The sequence below is a fragment of the Natrix helvetica genome, assembly GCF_964273705.1.
Source record: "Natrix helvetica genome assembly, chromosome: 4".
NCBI lineage: Eukaryota > Metazoa > Chordata > Lepidosauria > Squamata > Natricidae > Natrix > Natrix helvetica.
Genome location: NC_138550.1, coordinates 80,026,422 through 80,045,143, shown reverse-complemented (window position 1 = coordinate 80,045,143; position 18,722 = coordinate 80,026,422). Strand labels below are relative to the sequence as shown.

The window sequence follows — 18,722 nt, the reverse complement described above, 5'->3', positions numbered from 1 at the left end:
ATAACTGCCAGTGAGATTTCATTTTAATCTTTTCTTTGTGCTACCACCTGGAATGCCCTGGTGTCATTATACCTTTTGTGGGTTTAAGACTAATCATTGTGTTTCTCTTTCAGTTTTTTTAAATGACTAGTGGAGATTTGCCTTTCCAATATGACATTGGAAGAAGAAGGAATTATGAAGGGCGTGGCCAGGAAGTGCAAATTCAGAACATCAAAGCATATGTTTGTCAACCTGCTTCTGATACAAACACAGCTGTGATTTTGGTTCATGACATATTTGGATGGAAATTCCCAGACACAAGATATGTTGCTGATATAATTGCTTCAAAAGGATACACGTAAGCAAGGGTTCCTATTATTTCAAGAATTAAAAAAAGGGGGTGGTGATAAATGGTGAGGACTGCCATTCGACGGCAGGAAAGAGACATGGGCATTTGTTTTGCTGCTATCTAGTAACATTCATATTTGTCAGCCCAGATATAGTAACCCTAATTTAGAAGTACAAATAAATTGCCTCATAGCGTAGAGATATGAGCATTCTTCTTTAGCTAGTGTAATCAGCACTGTCCTGCAAGAATGCAGCTATTTTTTAAAAAAGAAAAGCATACGTGTAGTCATTTATTTAAACTATGTAGTCTTACAACAATGTCTGTGGGTGGCATGTAAAGTTTAAAATGTAAAGACTCCAAATCACAAATGTCCAAGGTCATAACCTGCAATTTCAACTGATAATAGAACAACCTCAGCCAGCAGAGTGTGCTTAACAGTCAGCTCTTCACTGCACAAGGAAAGGCAAATAGGGTTGAGGCTATCAGCTGTTCTGTAACGCAGGCTCTGCCCCAGAGAAAGCACGAGTCCTGGGTATCCAACAAGGTAGTATTTAATGCAAGGGACCCAGGGTGTGTTTTTCTTGTTAGAAATGTTGGGATGGACAGAGATGACTGAAGACAAACAGTTCTACAAATAGTCCAGTGCCATGCCATGCAGAGTTTTGACTTCTTCAGGATGGGGAAGATATCTGGCTGTTTCAGGCAGACCTATCCCTCTTGCAAAGAAATATTCATCTTTGCATGAATCTAATCACCATTCATCTCCTAGAAGACTTTAATCAACTAGCAGGGATGTGGATCTAAAATACAAAGGGCCCAATTCATGGTTCCAAGGCATCTGTCCACTTCATCAGAGTCAACAGGTACAAATTCTTCCGAGGTAACCAGGCAAGGTCATTCCTTGGGTAACTCTATAGAACCAATAAATCCAAAGACTTATATACCTGATGCCTAGAACAGTCTACACAGTCAACACAGCAGACCTCTAAGTGTCCCCTAGGACTCTCCTTACCCACAATGGAAAGGGACATACTAAAAATGGCCACAGCTTAGTATTTTGCAGATGCAGTAAGGGTGGAAAAATAGCTACACTTTGCCAACATTATTGCCATGAGGCAATCCTTAAAGAAAACTCTTAATTTGTGTTTGGGGCATTTACACAATTTTCCCATTGTGGTATTCTCTTACACTGATACATTGTCCAGACCTCTTCTGAAAACCAGGAGCTATCCAGGATCAATGTGCATAGAATCCTCATGGCTGTGATCTAAGCCAAGGCTGTTGTCATACTCATATTCTCAGTCACAAGACGCCAAACTCTGCACCAGAGCCCTAAGAACAACCCCAATTTTAAAAAGCATTTAGCTTCCTTTTCCAATAAAATGTTTAACTCCTGTTTACAGCTCCCCCATTAAAGCAAAGTTATTTTTGGCAAAATCACGCCCATATATTACAACTGCAAAAATGGGACCAAGAAGCTTAACAAAATCTCCCACCTGGTTGGTGTTGCTTGCCAGGAAATAGAACTCTTATATGTCCGAATATAACATGAAGGCTTAATGCATGTCATTATTAACACATTCACTAAAGCTGCAATCATAAATAATTACATAAACCAGAGTTTCTTAAAGTGTAATCCTAGGAATCTGGGTGTCCCGTCCCCCCAAATCCTTTCATGGGTTCACAAAATTAAAATCATTTGCCAGTTTACCTTGAAAAATAATACAATTTTAAAAATAATACAATATTAAAATCCCACCAAACAATCATGAGACATGGTAGTGGCAGTGAATATGTCAATTTTAAATTTTGATACAATATAACCCCCTGAAACAAAAACTCTTTTGGAGTCCTTTATAATTTTTAAAAGTGGGAAAGAGTCCTGAGAGAAAAAGGTTTAAGAAATAATGATGTAAGCATTAAATTAATTGCATTTAGTGGAAATTCCTTCTAAGTAAGACAATCACTGAATAGGTTAAAATATGTTATTTAACTTTATTTTTAGTAGTTAGCTTTAATATCTTGATTTGGGTCTTTTCTAAAACAATTTTTGAGTTACTTGGAGTCAGGAGTATATAAATTTAATAAATATCTACCTATCTAATCTTCATGCTTGTTAACCTCTTAAGAGCTAGCTTGTTTTGTACATGTGTGTGTGTGTGTTTGTTTGTTTCTATGTTGTAAATATTGTTTTAATGCAGTGATATTTGTATTGACTGGAGATGAATACCACTTTTAATATTTAAATAACTTAGACTACTGCAGAAAAATAAAGAGAGAACTAAAGAGATAGCTTGGGAATTTATCTGTCACAGAAACCTTCAAATAACTTATTAATGCAATATTCTACAGAACCATCTGCCCAGATTTTTTTCTGGGAAAGGTACCTTGGACCCCTAATGATCATTGGCAGAATTTTGGAGACTGGTTAAAGGATCGAGATCCCACGAAAGTGGGCAAGTAAGTTTAGTATTTATTTAAAAGTAAATGCAACTGATATCTGTCTGATTAAGAAAACACATTAATTAAGCAAAGCCAGAAAGTTATTCATAATGGATAAGCAAGCAAAGAGTGGGGAGAGAAAATTGCAGCCTTGATACCCGTTAAGATAAAATATGCTTTAGCTTCACAACAGTGAAAGAAGGATCTATGTTTTTGTTTCTTTAGGATTTTTTGTTTACATTGGATTCACCAAAGCACACATACTTGCATACCATCATATAACTTCTTTTCAGAATAAACAAACTTGCCTTGGGAAGGGAGTTGGACAAGAAGACCTCCAAGATCCCTTCCAGCCTTCTGTGATGCTGATTAAATGCAGGCATATTACTGAGAACCTTAGGTAAAGCACAGAAAAAAATTAAGTACTGCAGTAATAGTAAGCAAATAAATTAAGGGAAGATAAAAGGAACTATAAACTTAGTTTATACCAATTCCATTCACTTAACACTATACCTCACTTTGTCTTTGGAAACTATCTTCGCTATCACCTTATCTTTGCACTGGGTGGGAGGCTCTTTTCGCCCTCCTCAGGCTCCTAAAAAGACCCTGGAGCCTGGGGAGGGCGAAAAATGGCTTTAAAAAAGGCTGAACTCAGCTGGCCAGCGCACGCATGCTCGCTGGCCAGCTGACAGGGCAACGCCTCACATGCCCTAACAAATGGCTCCGCGTGCCACCTGTGGCACGCGTGCCATAGATTCACCATCCGGGACCTAGAGTGATTTTAAATATATCTATCTCTCTATTGTTAAAATGCTTGTATTTAATGCAGCAACATCATCAAAGTGAGCATCCACTGAACTCTCACTATGCAAGTTTAAAGTAGGCATCTTCATAAAGATTTAAAATAGTACCAAGGTATTTTTTTAATTTTATTTTTTCTAAATAAATTTTATTGGAAGTTCAAAAAATGTACATCATGCTTTTAACATTTTACAATGTCCATAATAGTAAAACATACTGGTGGTTCAGTACTATGGCTGATCAAACAATGGATTTTATCAGACACTATTTCAAGTAAATTTGTAGACCAGGAATGTTACCAATTGTGTTTATTGAAAAACACCTTTCTTGGATACTTTGGATTTTTAATTCCTTTAGGATAGAAATCAGTGGAGTTAAGCAGTTAATGATAGCTAAAAGTTGCAGGTTGGTGCATGAGTGAGGCACTTCACATGCCATCTTCAACTCAAATTAAACAATACTCCACTTCCACTACCAAGACAACCTATCCTTGCTTTTTGGCTTTCTAAACACAAAGAAGATTTTGGGAACTTCCCAAACTGAAGGACAACGACCAGAAGAACAGTTTAAAAAAAAAGCCTAATTCTCTGTAAAAGTGTCTGAGCAGAGCAAAGGGACAATAAGACTCCAGCATTCTTTTGTAATTATGCAGGTTATAAAATTTCAATTCATGCGGGTTTCAGCTTTCTAGAATATGATCAGTATTTGTCTTTGGTGCATTTATTTGTAAATGAGTACTGAATACAACAATAAGTTGTTCACAACTGGCATTTAATTTCAGAAAATCCATTCTGAGGACTTAACTTGGTAGTGTATTATCATTCTCCTAAGAAACCAACATCTGAGTGGATAATGTTTTGTAAGAATTGTTTTTTTTAACAAGCAGGAAAGATACATTTTGATAACCGTGTAGTTTGTTTTAGGTACATACAAAGATGTCATTTTTGTTTATGCATCTCATTTTCTTAGGACAGTCGATACAGTCCTGAAATATTTAAAAGAGCAGTGTAATGCAATCAGGATTGGTATTGTTGGATTTTCCTGGGGTGGAATGGCTGTACATCACGTGATGCTAACAAATCCTGAATTAAAGGCTGGAGTCTCCCTTTATGGTAACAAAGAACACTTATTAATTCTTCCATTTGAACAGTATTAAATCGTTGTTGGTAAGGATAAACTGCACTATATAAGTAAGACCTTTTTACAAACGGAGTGCTCTTTTCTATCTGTCTCTCTCAAACAAGGAGCATATCTGTGCTGTCTAATTGCCCCATTACCAGATAGGCACATAATTTCTTATCACCCTATTCATTGTCCGAGACTTCAGGTTGCATTTTTCTGTTGTATTTCACTTTTGAAGTACATATCTATATGTTATGTCACCTTTAGGCTTTTATCCATTTCAAAAAATCTGCTTCAGTTTGTTCCTGAGTAACTGTTGCAATTCATTGAACAGAGGAACTCCTTAAAAAAAAAGAGGTTCTGACATAGCTTAATGACTCTTACTTTACAAATAGAAGATTGTTTGTTCAAAATCAGCTTTTAAAAAATGTTTTTTAAAAATATTATTTTCTTTTCTACTATTTTTTATGCTTCCTATTTTTTATTGTATGTTTTTGTAAAGTAGTAAACTATTTTTTGTTCCTGGGAAGAAGGAAAATGCCCACGATTTAATTGCTTCTGTCATTTCCACTTTTCACAGAAAAACAGGAGAAAATTCAATAAGATGAAAAAATATATATTCCTGTTTTATTATTATATATGTACAACATCATCTTATGCATGTTTGCTTCCCCTTATCCCCAATAATCATACCGGTAGTTCTCAACTTATGACCACAACTTAATTCAAAATTTCTTTTTTTAAAAAAAAATAATCTTTCGTTACATATTGTAGAAATGTGTTGATTGGTTACAAATAACTTTCGTGCATCTCTTCCACAGTCATTACTTATAATTCATATCACATTGTATATTTTAAATCAAAAATCTTTATATATCTTCAGTGACGTGCAGTCAGGTGAGGCAAGTGAGGCACAGCCGCATCTCTCATCATGAAAAAAAAAATACGAGAGCTTGCTGTGAGGTTTTAGCGCGCTCAGCCTCTCAGGTGACAGCTGAGGTGAGACTGAGCTAGCTGCTGATGACTCTGCTTAACTGTTAAAAAAAGCCTCAAAAAAGCACCCTCTACTGTGAGGCAGGACTTTTTGAGGCTTTTTTAACAGTTAAGCAGAATCAGCAGCAGCTAGCTCAGCCTCGCCTCAGAGGATGAGCTCGCTAAAGTCTCACAGCAAACTAAAGTCTCACAGCAAGCTCTCGTATGTTTTTTTTTTCTTTTCACTCTCCTCTCCCATTAGCCCCAAAAGCCGCTTCTTGACAAAGAAGCCTAAGCAAAGGAGGGCTGGGCGGAGGAAGAGGGAACTTTCCCATCGAATGACTCACTGCCCTAGACTCGAGGCGACCCTCTCTGCAGTCCCTCTAGTCTGGCCAGACGAGAGGGACTGCAGAGGGTCTCCGCAGTCTAGAGCAGCGAGTCATTCGATGGGAAAGTTGCCTCTTGGAAGGAATGACCCGGCTTGGCTCCCGCTTCGTCTCTCCTGCCTCGTCTCTCCTGCCTCTTCGCTTCTCCGTTCAGTCGTTGGGCGGCAGATCGAAAGCGGGAGCCAAGCCAGGTTATTCCTTCCAAGAGGCAACTTTCCCATTGAATGACTCGCTGTCCTACACTCGAGGAGACCCTCTCTGCAGTCCCTCTTGTCTGGCCGGGATGCCAGCGAGAGTGTTGGACTGGAGAAAGGAGGGATACACACTCTCTCTCTCTCAAATGGCAAATCCGAGCAGCCGCTGCTGGGAGCCCATCACACACATTCAGGCAGGGGGGGGCTTTCTGAAGGCGTGCAAGAAAGCCCCCCCCATTGCCCGAATGTATGTGACGGGCTCCCAGCAGCGGCTACTCGGATTTGCCATTTGTGTGTGTGTGTGTGTGTGTGTTTATTTATTTATTTATTTTATTTATTTCTTAGATTTTTAGACCGCCCCTCTCCCAGAAAGGGACTCGGGGCGGTGTACAGTCAATACTAATAAAATCGGTCATAATAATAAAATACATTTAAGATACATTTGGAGGGGGAGATAGGCTGTACTAAGAAATAAATATATTCTAATCCTAAAAACATCACAATTAAAACCCCAAACCCAATTAAAATAAAATAAATCCCCGGGAGGTAAAACTAAGAAAGTGCCAGGCCAGCTGATTGAAATAGGTGAGTCTTTAACTTTTGCCGGAAGGAACGGAGGTCGGTGGTAGTTCGAATGTCTGGGGGGAGGTCATTCCAGAGGGTTGGGCCCATCACAGAGAAGGATCTACTCCTAGGCGTCGCCCGCTGGCATTGCCTAGCAGACGGCACCAGGAGGAGCCCCTCCCTGTGTGAGCGGATAGGTCGCAGGGACGTGTGTGGTAGGATGCGATCCTGCAGATAACTAGGTGTGTGTGTGTGTGTGTGTGTGTGTGTGTGTGTGTGTGTGAGAGAGAGAGAGAGAGAGAGAGAGAGAGAGTGAATCCCGTCACATACATTTGGGCAATGGGGGGGGCTTTCTTGCATGGGCTCCCAACAGCGGCTGCTCAGATTTGCCATTTGTGTGTGTGTGAGAGAGAGAGAGAGTGAGTGTATCCCTCCTTCCTTTGCTGGCGAGAGTGTTGGGCTGAAGGAAGGAGGGATTCTCTCTCTCTCTCTCTCTCTCTCTCTCTCTCTCTCTCTCTCAGCAGGAGAAAGAACTAAAGCACTTTCTTTCGCCCGCCTGAGCTCGCAGCAGAGCTCAGGCAGGTGAAAGAAAGTGCTTTAGGCTCAGGCAGGCGAAAGAAAGTGCTTTAGTCTGTGGGGTGTCAGTGGAGAGGAGAGAATGCCTGAGCTCTGCCACGGGCGAAAGAAAGGGCTTTCCCCTTGCGAGCTTTCCCCCGTGGCCCCGTGGTCCGGGCCAAGCTGCAAATGATCAATTGGCGGCTGCAGCTCAGATAGGGCGCTTCTTGGTTGGCTGGAAGGTGAAGGGAAAAAAGTATTTTGCCATGCTGGGAAACGTCATGGCAAAAGAAGCAGCTAGTGAGGTTGCTGGGAGAAAGCCCAGGAGGAAAGGTGCGTGCGCAGAGGAGAGGAGAGGAATCTAAGGCGAAAACAGCATGTAGCTCTCCCCGACGAACTTCCTCACCCCTCGCTGCTTTTCTCTGGTTGCTGCGTTTTGTTGGAAATCCCCTCCCCCATAAATCTTATTGTGATGACATTGGTGCCTCACCAGCCATAAATCTCACCGCACATCACTGTATATCTTAATATCAACATCCCACAATTCTCAGTTGGCTATACTTGTTTTAACGTCCTTTTGCATAAAATAATCCAAAATTGAAAAACACAACCACATGACATTTCATTAATTATTTCTAATATCATCCAATAATATTACACCTTTATAACATGTTCTAAGTAAGAATTAATTATGATCGATAACAAAATTTCTAATCCTCTTTTCCAAGTCGCTGTTTACTATTTGTATCCCAATACCTTTTATTGAACCAGTACATATATATATTGTTAAGTATATCCCTTGTCATTTCATTGTTATTATTATAATTGTATTTTATTAATAGAAATTCATTCGCTAATTATATCAGGTTTCCTCTCTTCAAACCAACACATGTTATCATTATCAATTATTTCTTTAACATATCACTCTAAAGATTACTAAATTACTAATCACTAATCATATTATAGAAGTGTGTCAATTGGTTACAAATAACTTTCATGCATCTCTTCCATAGTCATTGCTTATATTTCAAATCACATTATGTATTTTAAATCAAAAATTTTAATATATCTTACTATCAACATATCAACATACCACGCTTCTCATTTGACTGTGGTTGTTTTAACATTCTTTTACATGAAATAGTCCAAAATTAAAAAACACAAGCACATAGTAGCAATTTATTAATTATTTCTAATATTATCTAATAACATTACCCCTTTATAGCATGTTCTAAGTAAAAATTAATTATGTTTGATAAAAAGGTTTCTGATCCTCCTTTCCAAATCGCTGTTTACATACCACGCTTCTCATTTGACTATGGTTGTTTTAACATTCTTTTACATGAAATAGTCCAAAATTAAAAAACACAAGCACATAGTAGCAATTTATTAATTATTTCTAATATCATCTAATAACATTACCCCTTTATAGCATGTTCTAAGTAAAAATTAATTATGTTTGATAAAAAGGTTTCTGATCCTCCTTTCCAAATCGCTGTTTACAATTTATCCCTTGTCATTTCATTGTTATTGTTATAGATATTATTTATTAACAAAAATTCATTCGCTAATTATATCCAATTTCCTCTCATCAAACCAACACATGTATGTACCTTATTATCTTTATCAATTATTTATTTAACATAGCACTAGAAATTACTAACTTACTAATCACTAATTACTAATCACTCATTATCAATTTTCATATATCAGCCTCTATCCTTCCAGTAATAATACAGTCTTATTTCTTTTGTCATTTGTGGAATTGATCTTCTATTTATTTCCTTAATAAAATTTTTGTGGACTTCTCTCTGCAACTTGCGGGATCGCATCCTCCCACACACATCCCTGCGGCCAATTCGCTCTCACAGGGAGGGACTTCTCCTGGTGCCGTCCACTAGGCAATGCCAACGGGCGGCACCAAGGAGTAGGGCCTTCTCTGTGATGGGCCCAACCCTCTGGAATGACCTCCCCCCCGACATTAGAACCACCACCAACTTCCGCTCCTTCCGACAAAAATTGAAGACTCACCTGTTCCGATTAGCTGGCCTGACACAATCATAACTGTTACCTCCTGGCAGACTTATTTTTAACTGGTATTTTAGGGGAATTGCTTTTAAATTTAATTTATGGGATATTTTTTAGGGGTTTTTAAAACTATATTTATATACTTTACTCAGCTGTACAGTTCTTTTAACCTTCTTTTTAACCTCCTCCATATCTATCTATCTATCTATTTAATAATTTTAACTGTTCAACTATTTAATTATTTATATGATGTATTTCTTGTGTGGACTGTACACCGCCCCGAGTCCCTTTTGGGAGAGGGGGCGGTTTATAAGCGCAAATAAAAGTAAAGTAAAGTAAAGTAAAGCTTGTTGCTTGTAGCATCACTTAAGTAATCTCGATGCCCTCCATCTGCTATTTTAGTCAGGTTATCTTTGGTTGTCAATCTTGCTTCTGAGAAGTTCTCTCTCCTTAAATCCATCGTTTTTCCTCTTTTTTCTTCTTCCATGCCTTGAAAACTGGGGTATAGTTCCTGTTGATCTAATTCCCTTTTCAATACTCCCCTTTTCCCACTTTCAACCACATTCACTCCACTGGTAAAGTAATCAATTGTCTTGTCTTTACAATAATTTTCCCCTTCAATTTTTGCGACTCTGACCCCATCATTTTTTGCTGTTATAAACTCTATTTTTTCCATGTTCTTCTCAATTCTCTCTGTTATTTCTAATACATTTTGAATTCCAGCCAAGATGTTTTGCAAAGTTATTGTTTCTTTTGAATGTTGTGCTATTTTGACAAGCTAGTAGATACTGCCACTCTGGCTTTCAAGGCTTCTTGTATTAAATTAGCTTAAAGTTCATTTATAATCTTCAAAAAAGAAGGTTCTGTTTTTTTTCCTCTCCCACTGCCAGTAAAACTCTCAAAGTGCATCTGTAAAAAGAATTCATGCCCTTACTTCTGATCACTTTCTATAAACAAGTTGCCAAGCCTCGAGATACAAAGTCAGTGAGATCAAAAGGAAAAGGGAAAGTGCACTGTTTCAAAAAACTCCAGCCTCCAGCCTCCAAGTAGCAGTATTGCTTCCCACTCTCTAATGTTATTTCAAATTTAAAAGAAACAGAGTTCTCAAATAGAATTAATAATAAGGAATAAAAGTCTGTGTTGAAATAAGAAGACTTTAATCCATAGGTTAAAAAATAAAAATAAAAAATAGAAGAAAAACTGATCCGTTCTCTTAAAAAAAAAAGCTTCAATCCACAAAGTAAAATTAAACACACTATTCAAAGCAATCCAATATAGGTTAATTTCGCCGCTTATTTTCTTCTGCTTTCAGATTTAATTTAACTTTAAAAATATATTTTTGGGCAGTCTTTTCCAAAACAATAAAGTTTCCTCACCAGATGGACATACTTTCTCTTTCCACTTCCCTTCCGTTCCAGAGCTGTCCCAACTTCATCAGCCTGGGGCTGGACTTTTTGTTGCCGGCTTGTAGAAGTTCGCTCGGATCAATCAGGGATTTTGCGGTGTCCCTGAGATCAGCAAGACATATTCTTCCTGTTCACTGCCTCTACGGGACGGTTTAGGTCCGATTGGACCACCCAGTGGCAAAGGTATTGGCAGCGGTCTCAGAGCATCGAGACCGCACGTCCGTATCATCGCGACTTTGGCTCCTCCTTCCTGAATTCAAACTTTCTATTGCTAAGCAAGACAATTGTTAAGTGAGTTTTGCCCCATTTTATGTTCTTTCTTGTCATGGTTGTTAGCTGAATCTGACTTCCCCATTGACTTTGCTTCTTCTTCTTTTTTTTTTAACCAATTTTTATTTATTTTTGAACAAGGACAAACAAACATAAAAATAAAAATAAACAAAAAAAACCCATCTTCCATTACAAATTGTAGAAAGTGTGTCAGTTGGTTACAGTATTTCCATGCATCTCTACCATAGTCATCAACTGCTTTTCATATCAAATCGCATATTTTAAATTCACCTATATTCATGTATATCATGATTATTATATCTCAACCTTAATTTGACTATAATTGTTTTTACATCCTTTTATATATAATATTCAAAATCTAGAATAGGATTATATGATAACATTCTATTAAATCATCCTAAAATCATCCAATCACAATACATCTTTATAACATATTCTAGATAAAGCTTTTAAACCTCCTCTCATAATCTCCATGTGTTGTTTATATAAAAATTCATGTTATCAAACTAATACATCTATATGTATTGTTATCATTATTAATCATTATTTAACTATAGCTATTGTCACTTCATTTTATACATACTACTAGTAAACTAAATTTAGCTTAGTTTTTATTATACATTTTCATTGTGTTAGGGTGTAACCAACAAGTTGGGTAGACAATATATTGCACAAGGCATGTTATGTATCTTTAAGAGAGGAGCTCTGCTAATTAGTAGATTACAGCATTTAAATTGCAGCTGATGTTGTTGCTCTCTCTCTCTCTCTCGATTGATGTTTGATAACTGCTGTCTAACTGTTACTACTGTTGCTACTACTTACTGTGTGTAAGTTATTTGCTACTTGTATCCAAGTTATCTTGGTAGTATTGGACTGTTTTTTCTGTGTATGACTTTTTGGCTGTGTTTATGGATTTTGCTATATTCTTCAAAAAGTAAAGTTTATTTTGTTACTTTACTATCCATTATTCAGTGTGGTTGCTTTATCTATTGCACGCTGCGTATACTTTACAGGGTTGCTCTGTTATAACCTCGACCTGGGGTTCATTGCTAGTGCTTAATCGCACCAGTACCTAACACATTGCATCAACCTGTATCTTTCCAGTAATAGTAGTCTTATATTTCTTGCCATTTATAGAATTAATGTTCTAGTTACTTTCTTAATAAATCTTGTATAAACTTTTCTTCGCAACATGTTGTTCCTTTCATATTTCATAAAAGCTTGAAACCCAGCATCTGTTCTTTCCATCAGCTTATTTTGGTTATCACTAGTGTTTGTGTCAAGATTTCTCTCCTTATCGCCGTCAATTTTTCTCTCTTTTCTTCTTCTGTGCTTTGAAGTCTGGGGTAGAGTTCCAATCCATCTATCTCCCCTTTCCATATTCCACTCTTGCCATTACCAACCACGCTCACTTTGTTGTCAGTATCCACAGTTTTCTTATCTCTTTGCTCATTTTTTTTCTTCCATCTTTTGAACTCTGTCCTCCACTTTCTTCATTTGGTAAACAGTTTCTCCATCAAACTTTTCTGTTTTGTATTCCATATTCTCCAATCTCAATTCTCTCTGTCACAACTAATAGATTTTGAATTTCAAACATAATAATTTGCACTGTTACAGTTTCTTTTTCCTGCTGCGCCATTGTTCCAATTTTACAGGCACTGCCACTATAGGATTCAAAGCTAATTTAATAAACTTCAAACAGGTTCATTTATTATCTTTCAAGTCAAAATGTTGTCTTCCCTCCAATAGCTAGTGATAGAACTCCCAAAAGGCACCTGTATAAACAACTTATGCTCTTCCTACTATCACTCTCAATAAACAAGCTGAAAGAACCTTGAATCTCAAGTGATCAAAGAGAAAGAAGAAAAAACAATGTATCCAGCCTCCAGCTTCTAAGTGGCAGTGTAACTGCTTTTCCTCCTGTTGTTACAACCCTCTTTACAATCCTTCTTATTATCTTCTTTATATTCCAAACTCAAGAAAGAAAGAAAAAACCCTTAAATGGAGAACAAAAACAATCCAATCAATCCAATCAAAAATTATATATATATAAAAATGAGAATTTTAATCCATAGATGTAAGCAAAAGTGAAAAAAGAAGAAGAAAGAATTAACCCATTCAGTTTAAAAAATAGGGAGCCTTTGCAAAAGTTCCATCCATGAAAAAAAAATTAGAAACAGGATAACACACTAAGTTTAATGTAGATTAATTAAGCCGCTTACAGTCTTCTGTCTTCAATTTTAATTTAACTTATTTTTTGGGGGGGTAGTCTCTTTTTCTAATAATAAAATTTCCTCACCAATTCGACACACTTTCTCTTTCTGCTTTCTTCCCATTCCGGAGCTGTCCCAACTTCAGCAGCTTCATTAGCTGTGTTTCTGTCTCCGAAAAAAAAGACTATTCCTGGATCTTTCAGGGACTTTGTGGTGTCTCTGAGATCAGCAGGATGTGCCCTTCTCAATCACTGTCTCTACAGGATGGTTTAGGTCCAAATGGACCGTCCAGCGGCAGAAATGTCAACTGCGATCTCGGAGCACCAAGATCGCACATCATGCTGTCGCAACATCAGCTCTCTTCCTTCTCCATTGACTTTGCTTCTGAGAAGGTCACAAAAGGTGATCACAAGACCCTGGGTCACTGCAACCATCCCACATTTGAGTCGGTTACCAAGCATCTGAATTTGGATCACATGACCATGGGGATGCTGCAACGCTTGTAACTGGGAAAAACAGTCAACACTCACTTTTTCCAGTGCTGTTGTAACTTTGAATGGTCACTAAATGAATGGTTGTAAGTTAAGGACTAGCTATATATAGGATATTCTCTTGGGTTGGCTCACAATTTTTCCAGGCCACTGGAGTTGAAAAACTGCAACCCAAACTCTCAAAATCCTTCATTTTAATTTCAATTTAATTTATTTGTGCTTCTAGACCGCCCCCTCTCCCAGAAGGGACTTCATAGCCTCCTTAACCAACAACATGTGCACATGAGCACACACACACAACCACACACACACACATGTTCAGAAAGACCCACCCCAAGTGCTTTTCTGAAATATAAAGTAAGACGCCACGGCAGCAAAGGATTGGTGTGCTCAGATGATAACATTTAAATTAATATTGTTTCAAGCCAGCATGAGCACAGATATGGCCAAGGGAATATCCTATATATGTTTATCTGGTAGAAGAGGAAATAAACATACAAAAGATTATGTTGTATATACAGGAATATATCCTTTGGCTAGCAAATTGATATTTCTTTTCAAAAAGTGGAAATAACAGAAGCGGTCAAAGCCTTGGCTAATTTTCTTATCGCAAGTAACAGTTTATAATCAAATAGTTTATTCGATTTACCCCAACATAATGCTATTAAAATCATTTTTCATCTATTTATGCCAAAATTATAAATAGCTTCTCACTGATTATCCCTGGCAAATAAAAATACTAGCAGATGGTCAGATAGGAAAGCTTCATAAAAATAGTTTATTTCATCACTACATCATAAATGACAAAGACAGCTAGGTTAGTAAACATGATGACTGAAATTATTAAATTTTTGTAGATTCACTTACAAGACTGAGTATCATAATATTTGCATAATACACACTACTTCTCCATTCTTTAGACTGTTCCATAGGTGATTTGATTTGTGAAGAGTGTATGCCCTTTAGAAACCAAATATATGCCCCAAAGTCTGTAAATGCGTTTTACAACTCAAGTTCTTCAAATAATTGTAGAAACAATTTTCTGAAGGCCCAAAGTTTATTTTTTTATATATACATATCAAGCTGGTGCAGGTTTGCAATCTCTGCTTTAGTACTAAACCTACCCTGAAAGGGAACTGGTATCCTGGATATATTGCACAGAAAATAATACAATGTATAATAGGACTATGGCAGATGATATATATAATTTAGTACGTTCTAGGAATTGGGGATACACCAGTATAATAGAAACCACAGGAACTGGCTGGCACTAAATGCTGTTTTCAAAATCAATAAAGTACCATATTTTTCACACCATAAGACACATCTGATCATAAGACACACCTAGAAGAAGAAAAATAACAAGCGGCACCTGAGAGGACCACAGATAGGTGTCCTCTCATGTGCCAGTTCTGCCTATTGACTCCTGCACTGTGGAAAAGAGACAGAAGAGGCGAGCAATGACAAAAACAGAAGAAGTGGGGTTCAGCATTGTAAAAGGACCCTGCCACCAAAGCCCGACTGCTATTCACCAAAGGACTGGCACCACTTTTTTGGGGCGGGGGAAGTGCATCTTATGGAGCGAAAAATACGGTATATATAAGATGTCCTTGACCCCAAAGCTCACATTGCAGAACCACTTGAATCTCAAATGAAATTTCATATTTTTATTATATTTTCCAATTATACCTTAAAATTTCTACATCATCATCAAATGACATAATAATTAAGGTAAATGCTGTATTTGTTCTCTACTTTTATCGTTTGCCCTGAAAAATGTAATTTTAATGTAACCTCTCTTTTAGGAATTATTAGAGATTCTGAAACTAGATATGATTTACTGAATCCAACCTTTTTCATTTTTGGTGAGAAAGATCATACAATTTCTCTTCAACAGGTAAACAATTATCTTCAGATTCTAAATAGCTTTATAACTAATATCTCTGCAACATACATAGAGAATGTGTGAAAATGGGAAATAAACATGGCAGGGGATCCTTATTTTCATTTAAGGATCATTCCAAAAAGAATAATGAGTCTGCTCTTCCTGTAGTATTACCAATGGGAACATTTACAGTAGCTAGCAGCAACTAATGCGGTACTGGAGCCCCAGTTGAAAACATACCTGCTATATAGTGTTTATGTGGAAGAAGGGAATTCCTACACAGAGGGAGAATCATCTAAAATAAATTTAATATTTTCCTTTCTGCCTGATTTTTAGCATGGGTAATAATGAGCAGGATGGGTTTTTTTTAAATTGGGACAGGGCTATCATCGACAAAGTGCATGCTTACAAGCAGAAGATAGCTAAAATGTGCTATTTTCCCAGAAACCTCCTCTGCAATACAAGGTGCAATTACTCCAAAGCATTTATTCTACTCATTGTATGCTCAGAGGTATTATACAATATCATTCCGCATATGTGCCCCATTTCCAAGGACTGAAAATTCTTGAACTGCCCACACTTGATGTTCAGAATTTGGTTTGCTCAAGAGGAATGGATTAAAAAATTATGATGTTTCTGTGGTACAAAATTTACCAGTAGTCCTCTGGTTAGGACCACTTGTTCAGCAACCATTCCAAGTTATGATAATACTGGATAAGGGACACTTATGACTGTCGTCAAAATTGTGGCCATTTCAGCATCTCACATTCATAGGAATGCAATCTGGGCACTTGGCTACCAACTTGCAATTACTATGATTGCAGCATCCCAGCAGCTACATGATCACCATTTGCAATTTTCCCTCCTGGATTCCTACAAGCAAAGTCAATGAAGAAGCAAGTAAGAGGTTGCAAGTCATTCCAATTGCTTTTTCTCCCAAGGAGTCCCCAAGTAGCATGGAGAATGGAATTATAGTGCCGCAGTGGTTAGAATGTAGTATTACAGGTTGACTCTGCCGATGGCAAGCTATTCGATTCTGACCAACTCAAGGTTGACTCAACCTTCCATCCTTCCGATGTTGATAAAATGAGGACCCAGATTGTTGGGGGCAGCATGCAAACATTTGTAAATTGCTTAGAGAGTGCTGTAAAGCAATCTCGAGCTGTATATAAGTCTAAGTGCTATTGTTATTGCTATTGCTACTCTGTAACACCTTCCTGCCTGCACTCTGTAGAATCCCACTTCTCTCCCACATTCCCTAATCCTGGCTAAGAGAACCTATCTGCCTAGCCAAGCTCTGCAGTGCCTGGCTGTGGAACTCATCCACCCATGGGTACTCTGTAGCACCCACCCACAGAACCTACCCATATTCTGTAATGCCTGCCTGCTGACTTGCTTGACTGGGACATGGTTTCAGCATCTCTTCCCATAATACAGTCATGTGAGATCCTCATTTAACTACCTGTACAGTCCTTGCTTAACAATGTCAACAGGGACTGCCAGGACTGCTGATGTGAGATTGTGTTTATAACCACATTGGTTAGAGGTTATAGTCCCAACTGCCACTGTAACCAAGGACTACTTGTACTTGTCATAGAGATTGCGTCTGTGTGTTGATGTTTCATCATATTTCTGTTATACAAGGATCCAAAATGCCATATGATTCCATCTACTTTCTTCAGTTCCAGTTCAGCCTGACATCTTGATACATATGTACCCCATACTTCCTAAGTGTTGGAAGAAGGAAAACCACTTCCTGATTTCCTTTTAAAGCACAATCACTGCTACTCATCATATCTTCTTGTTGAAACCTTGACTACATTGCATCAGGGTCCCCGACTGGCAATTTCATTTGAGGAATTAAATTTAACCATTGCAGGGATCTCTTGGGGCTGTCAACCCTGAAGCTGATCTGGCCAAAGCCATTTTGGCCTGACAGTAGCACCTTGTCCAACTGCATTATCACCAGAAAGCATATTCCTATTTGGATATGATTTTTAAAAAGTCAGAAGGTCATAAAATCAGTGGTATTTAAAGTACTCTTGCTTAACTACACTTCAGGTAGCCTTTACTTTTAAGCAAAATTGTCCAAGAATCCAGATGATGTGTGAAGAAATAATTTAAAAAGTGTAATGTAAAACTTTACCATAAATAACATATATATTTTTCTGCTACAGATCTCTTTGCTGGAAGAAAAGCTTACAGAACATTGTAAAGTAAATTATAAAATTAAAGTATATCCTGGACAAGTTCATGGTTTTGCACAGTGTAAGCCTGAAGACATGAAGCCGAAAGATGTGCCATATGCCGAAGAAGCAAGAATGGATTTAATAGAATGGCTGAACAGATACATTATGTTTTAAAGTGACATATCCCATAGTCCTCTAACTTCCCCCAAAAAGATACCCTTTATTTGTTTTTAAAAAACGCATTGTGAAAATTGCAGGCTTGCCTATTAGAATCTGAAGAAGGAAATGCATTTGAAAGATATGGCAATATTAACCATTGAATATCTGTCATTAATAGATTCATTATCATATTACTCCATTACTCCCATGGAAAATTATACAAACTTGAATATTTTTTTCCTACATTATATACTGTATTATCTTTGTGTAAATATATTGAGTATATTCAGCATTTCAGCATTGATACACTTAGCTTTGGACCCTAGTTCTATTACCACTATAACATTCTGGGCTGTAAACATCTAATTTTCTCTATCTCTTTGCTTGTGCTGGTCTATAGACTCAGATTAGACATCACCTTGAAGACACAGACTTTGCCCCCAAAATCTTTCTTCCTTTGTCTTGCTTTGTAGTAGTTAATCAATGATAACAGGAACATAATTATGCATCTCTGATGCAACATAAAACAATGGATTCAAAATTGGAGTCGTTCTCAAATTAAATTTTGTCTAATTCCAAGGCAATAGGATTCTATGAATAATACGATTTTTTTTGAAGATGGAGGAGAGCAACTTTTTTAAAAGGCACAAAAGGCACAAAGTAAAAATAAGGCATCTTTTTTTGGGGAAAAACAAA

At 37.4% G+C, this 18,722-nt stretch overlaps 2 protein-coding genes across 3 annotated transcripts in view; one reads left to right on the top strand and one right to left on the bottom strand.

The window, feature by feature from the left end:
- MARCHF6 (membrane associated ring-CH-type finger 6) overlaps positions 1–18,722 on the bottom strand; it is a 115,730-nt gene that overhangs the window by 80,061 nt on the left and 16,947 nt on the right. The window lies entirely within an intron of this gene.
- On the top strand, positions 123–18,688 carry LOC309392300 (carboxymethylenebutenolidase homolog; the record flags this gene model as incomplete). Its single annotated transcript, XM_081953384.1, has 5 exons — positions 123–337; positions 2,681–2,788; positions 4,541–4,683; positions 15,599–15,690; positions 17,856–18,688. The coding sequence occupies 5 exons, from the start codon at positions 123–125 to the stop codon at positions 18,039–18,041; spliced, it is 744 nt and encodes a 247-aa protein (XP_081809510.1). The 3' UTR covers positions 18,042–18,688.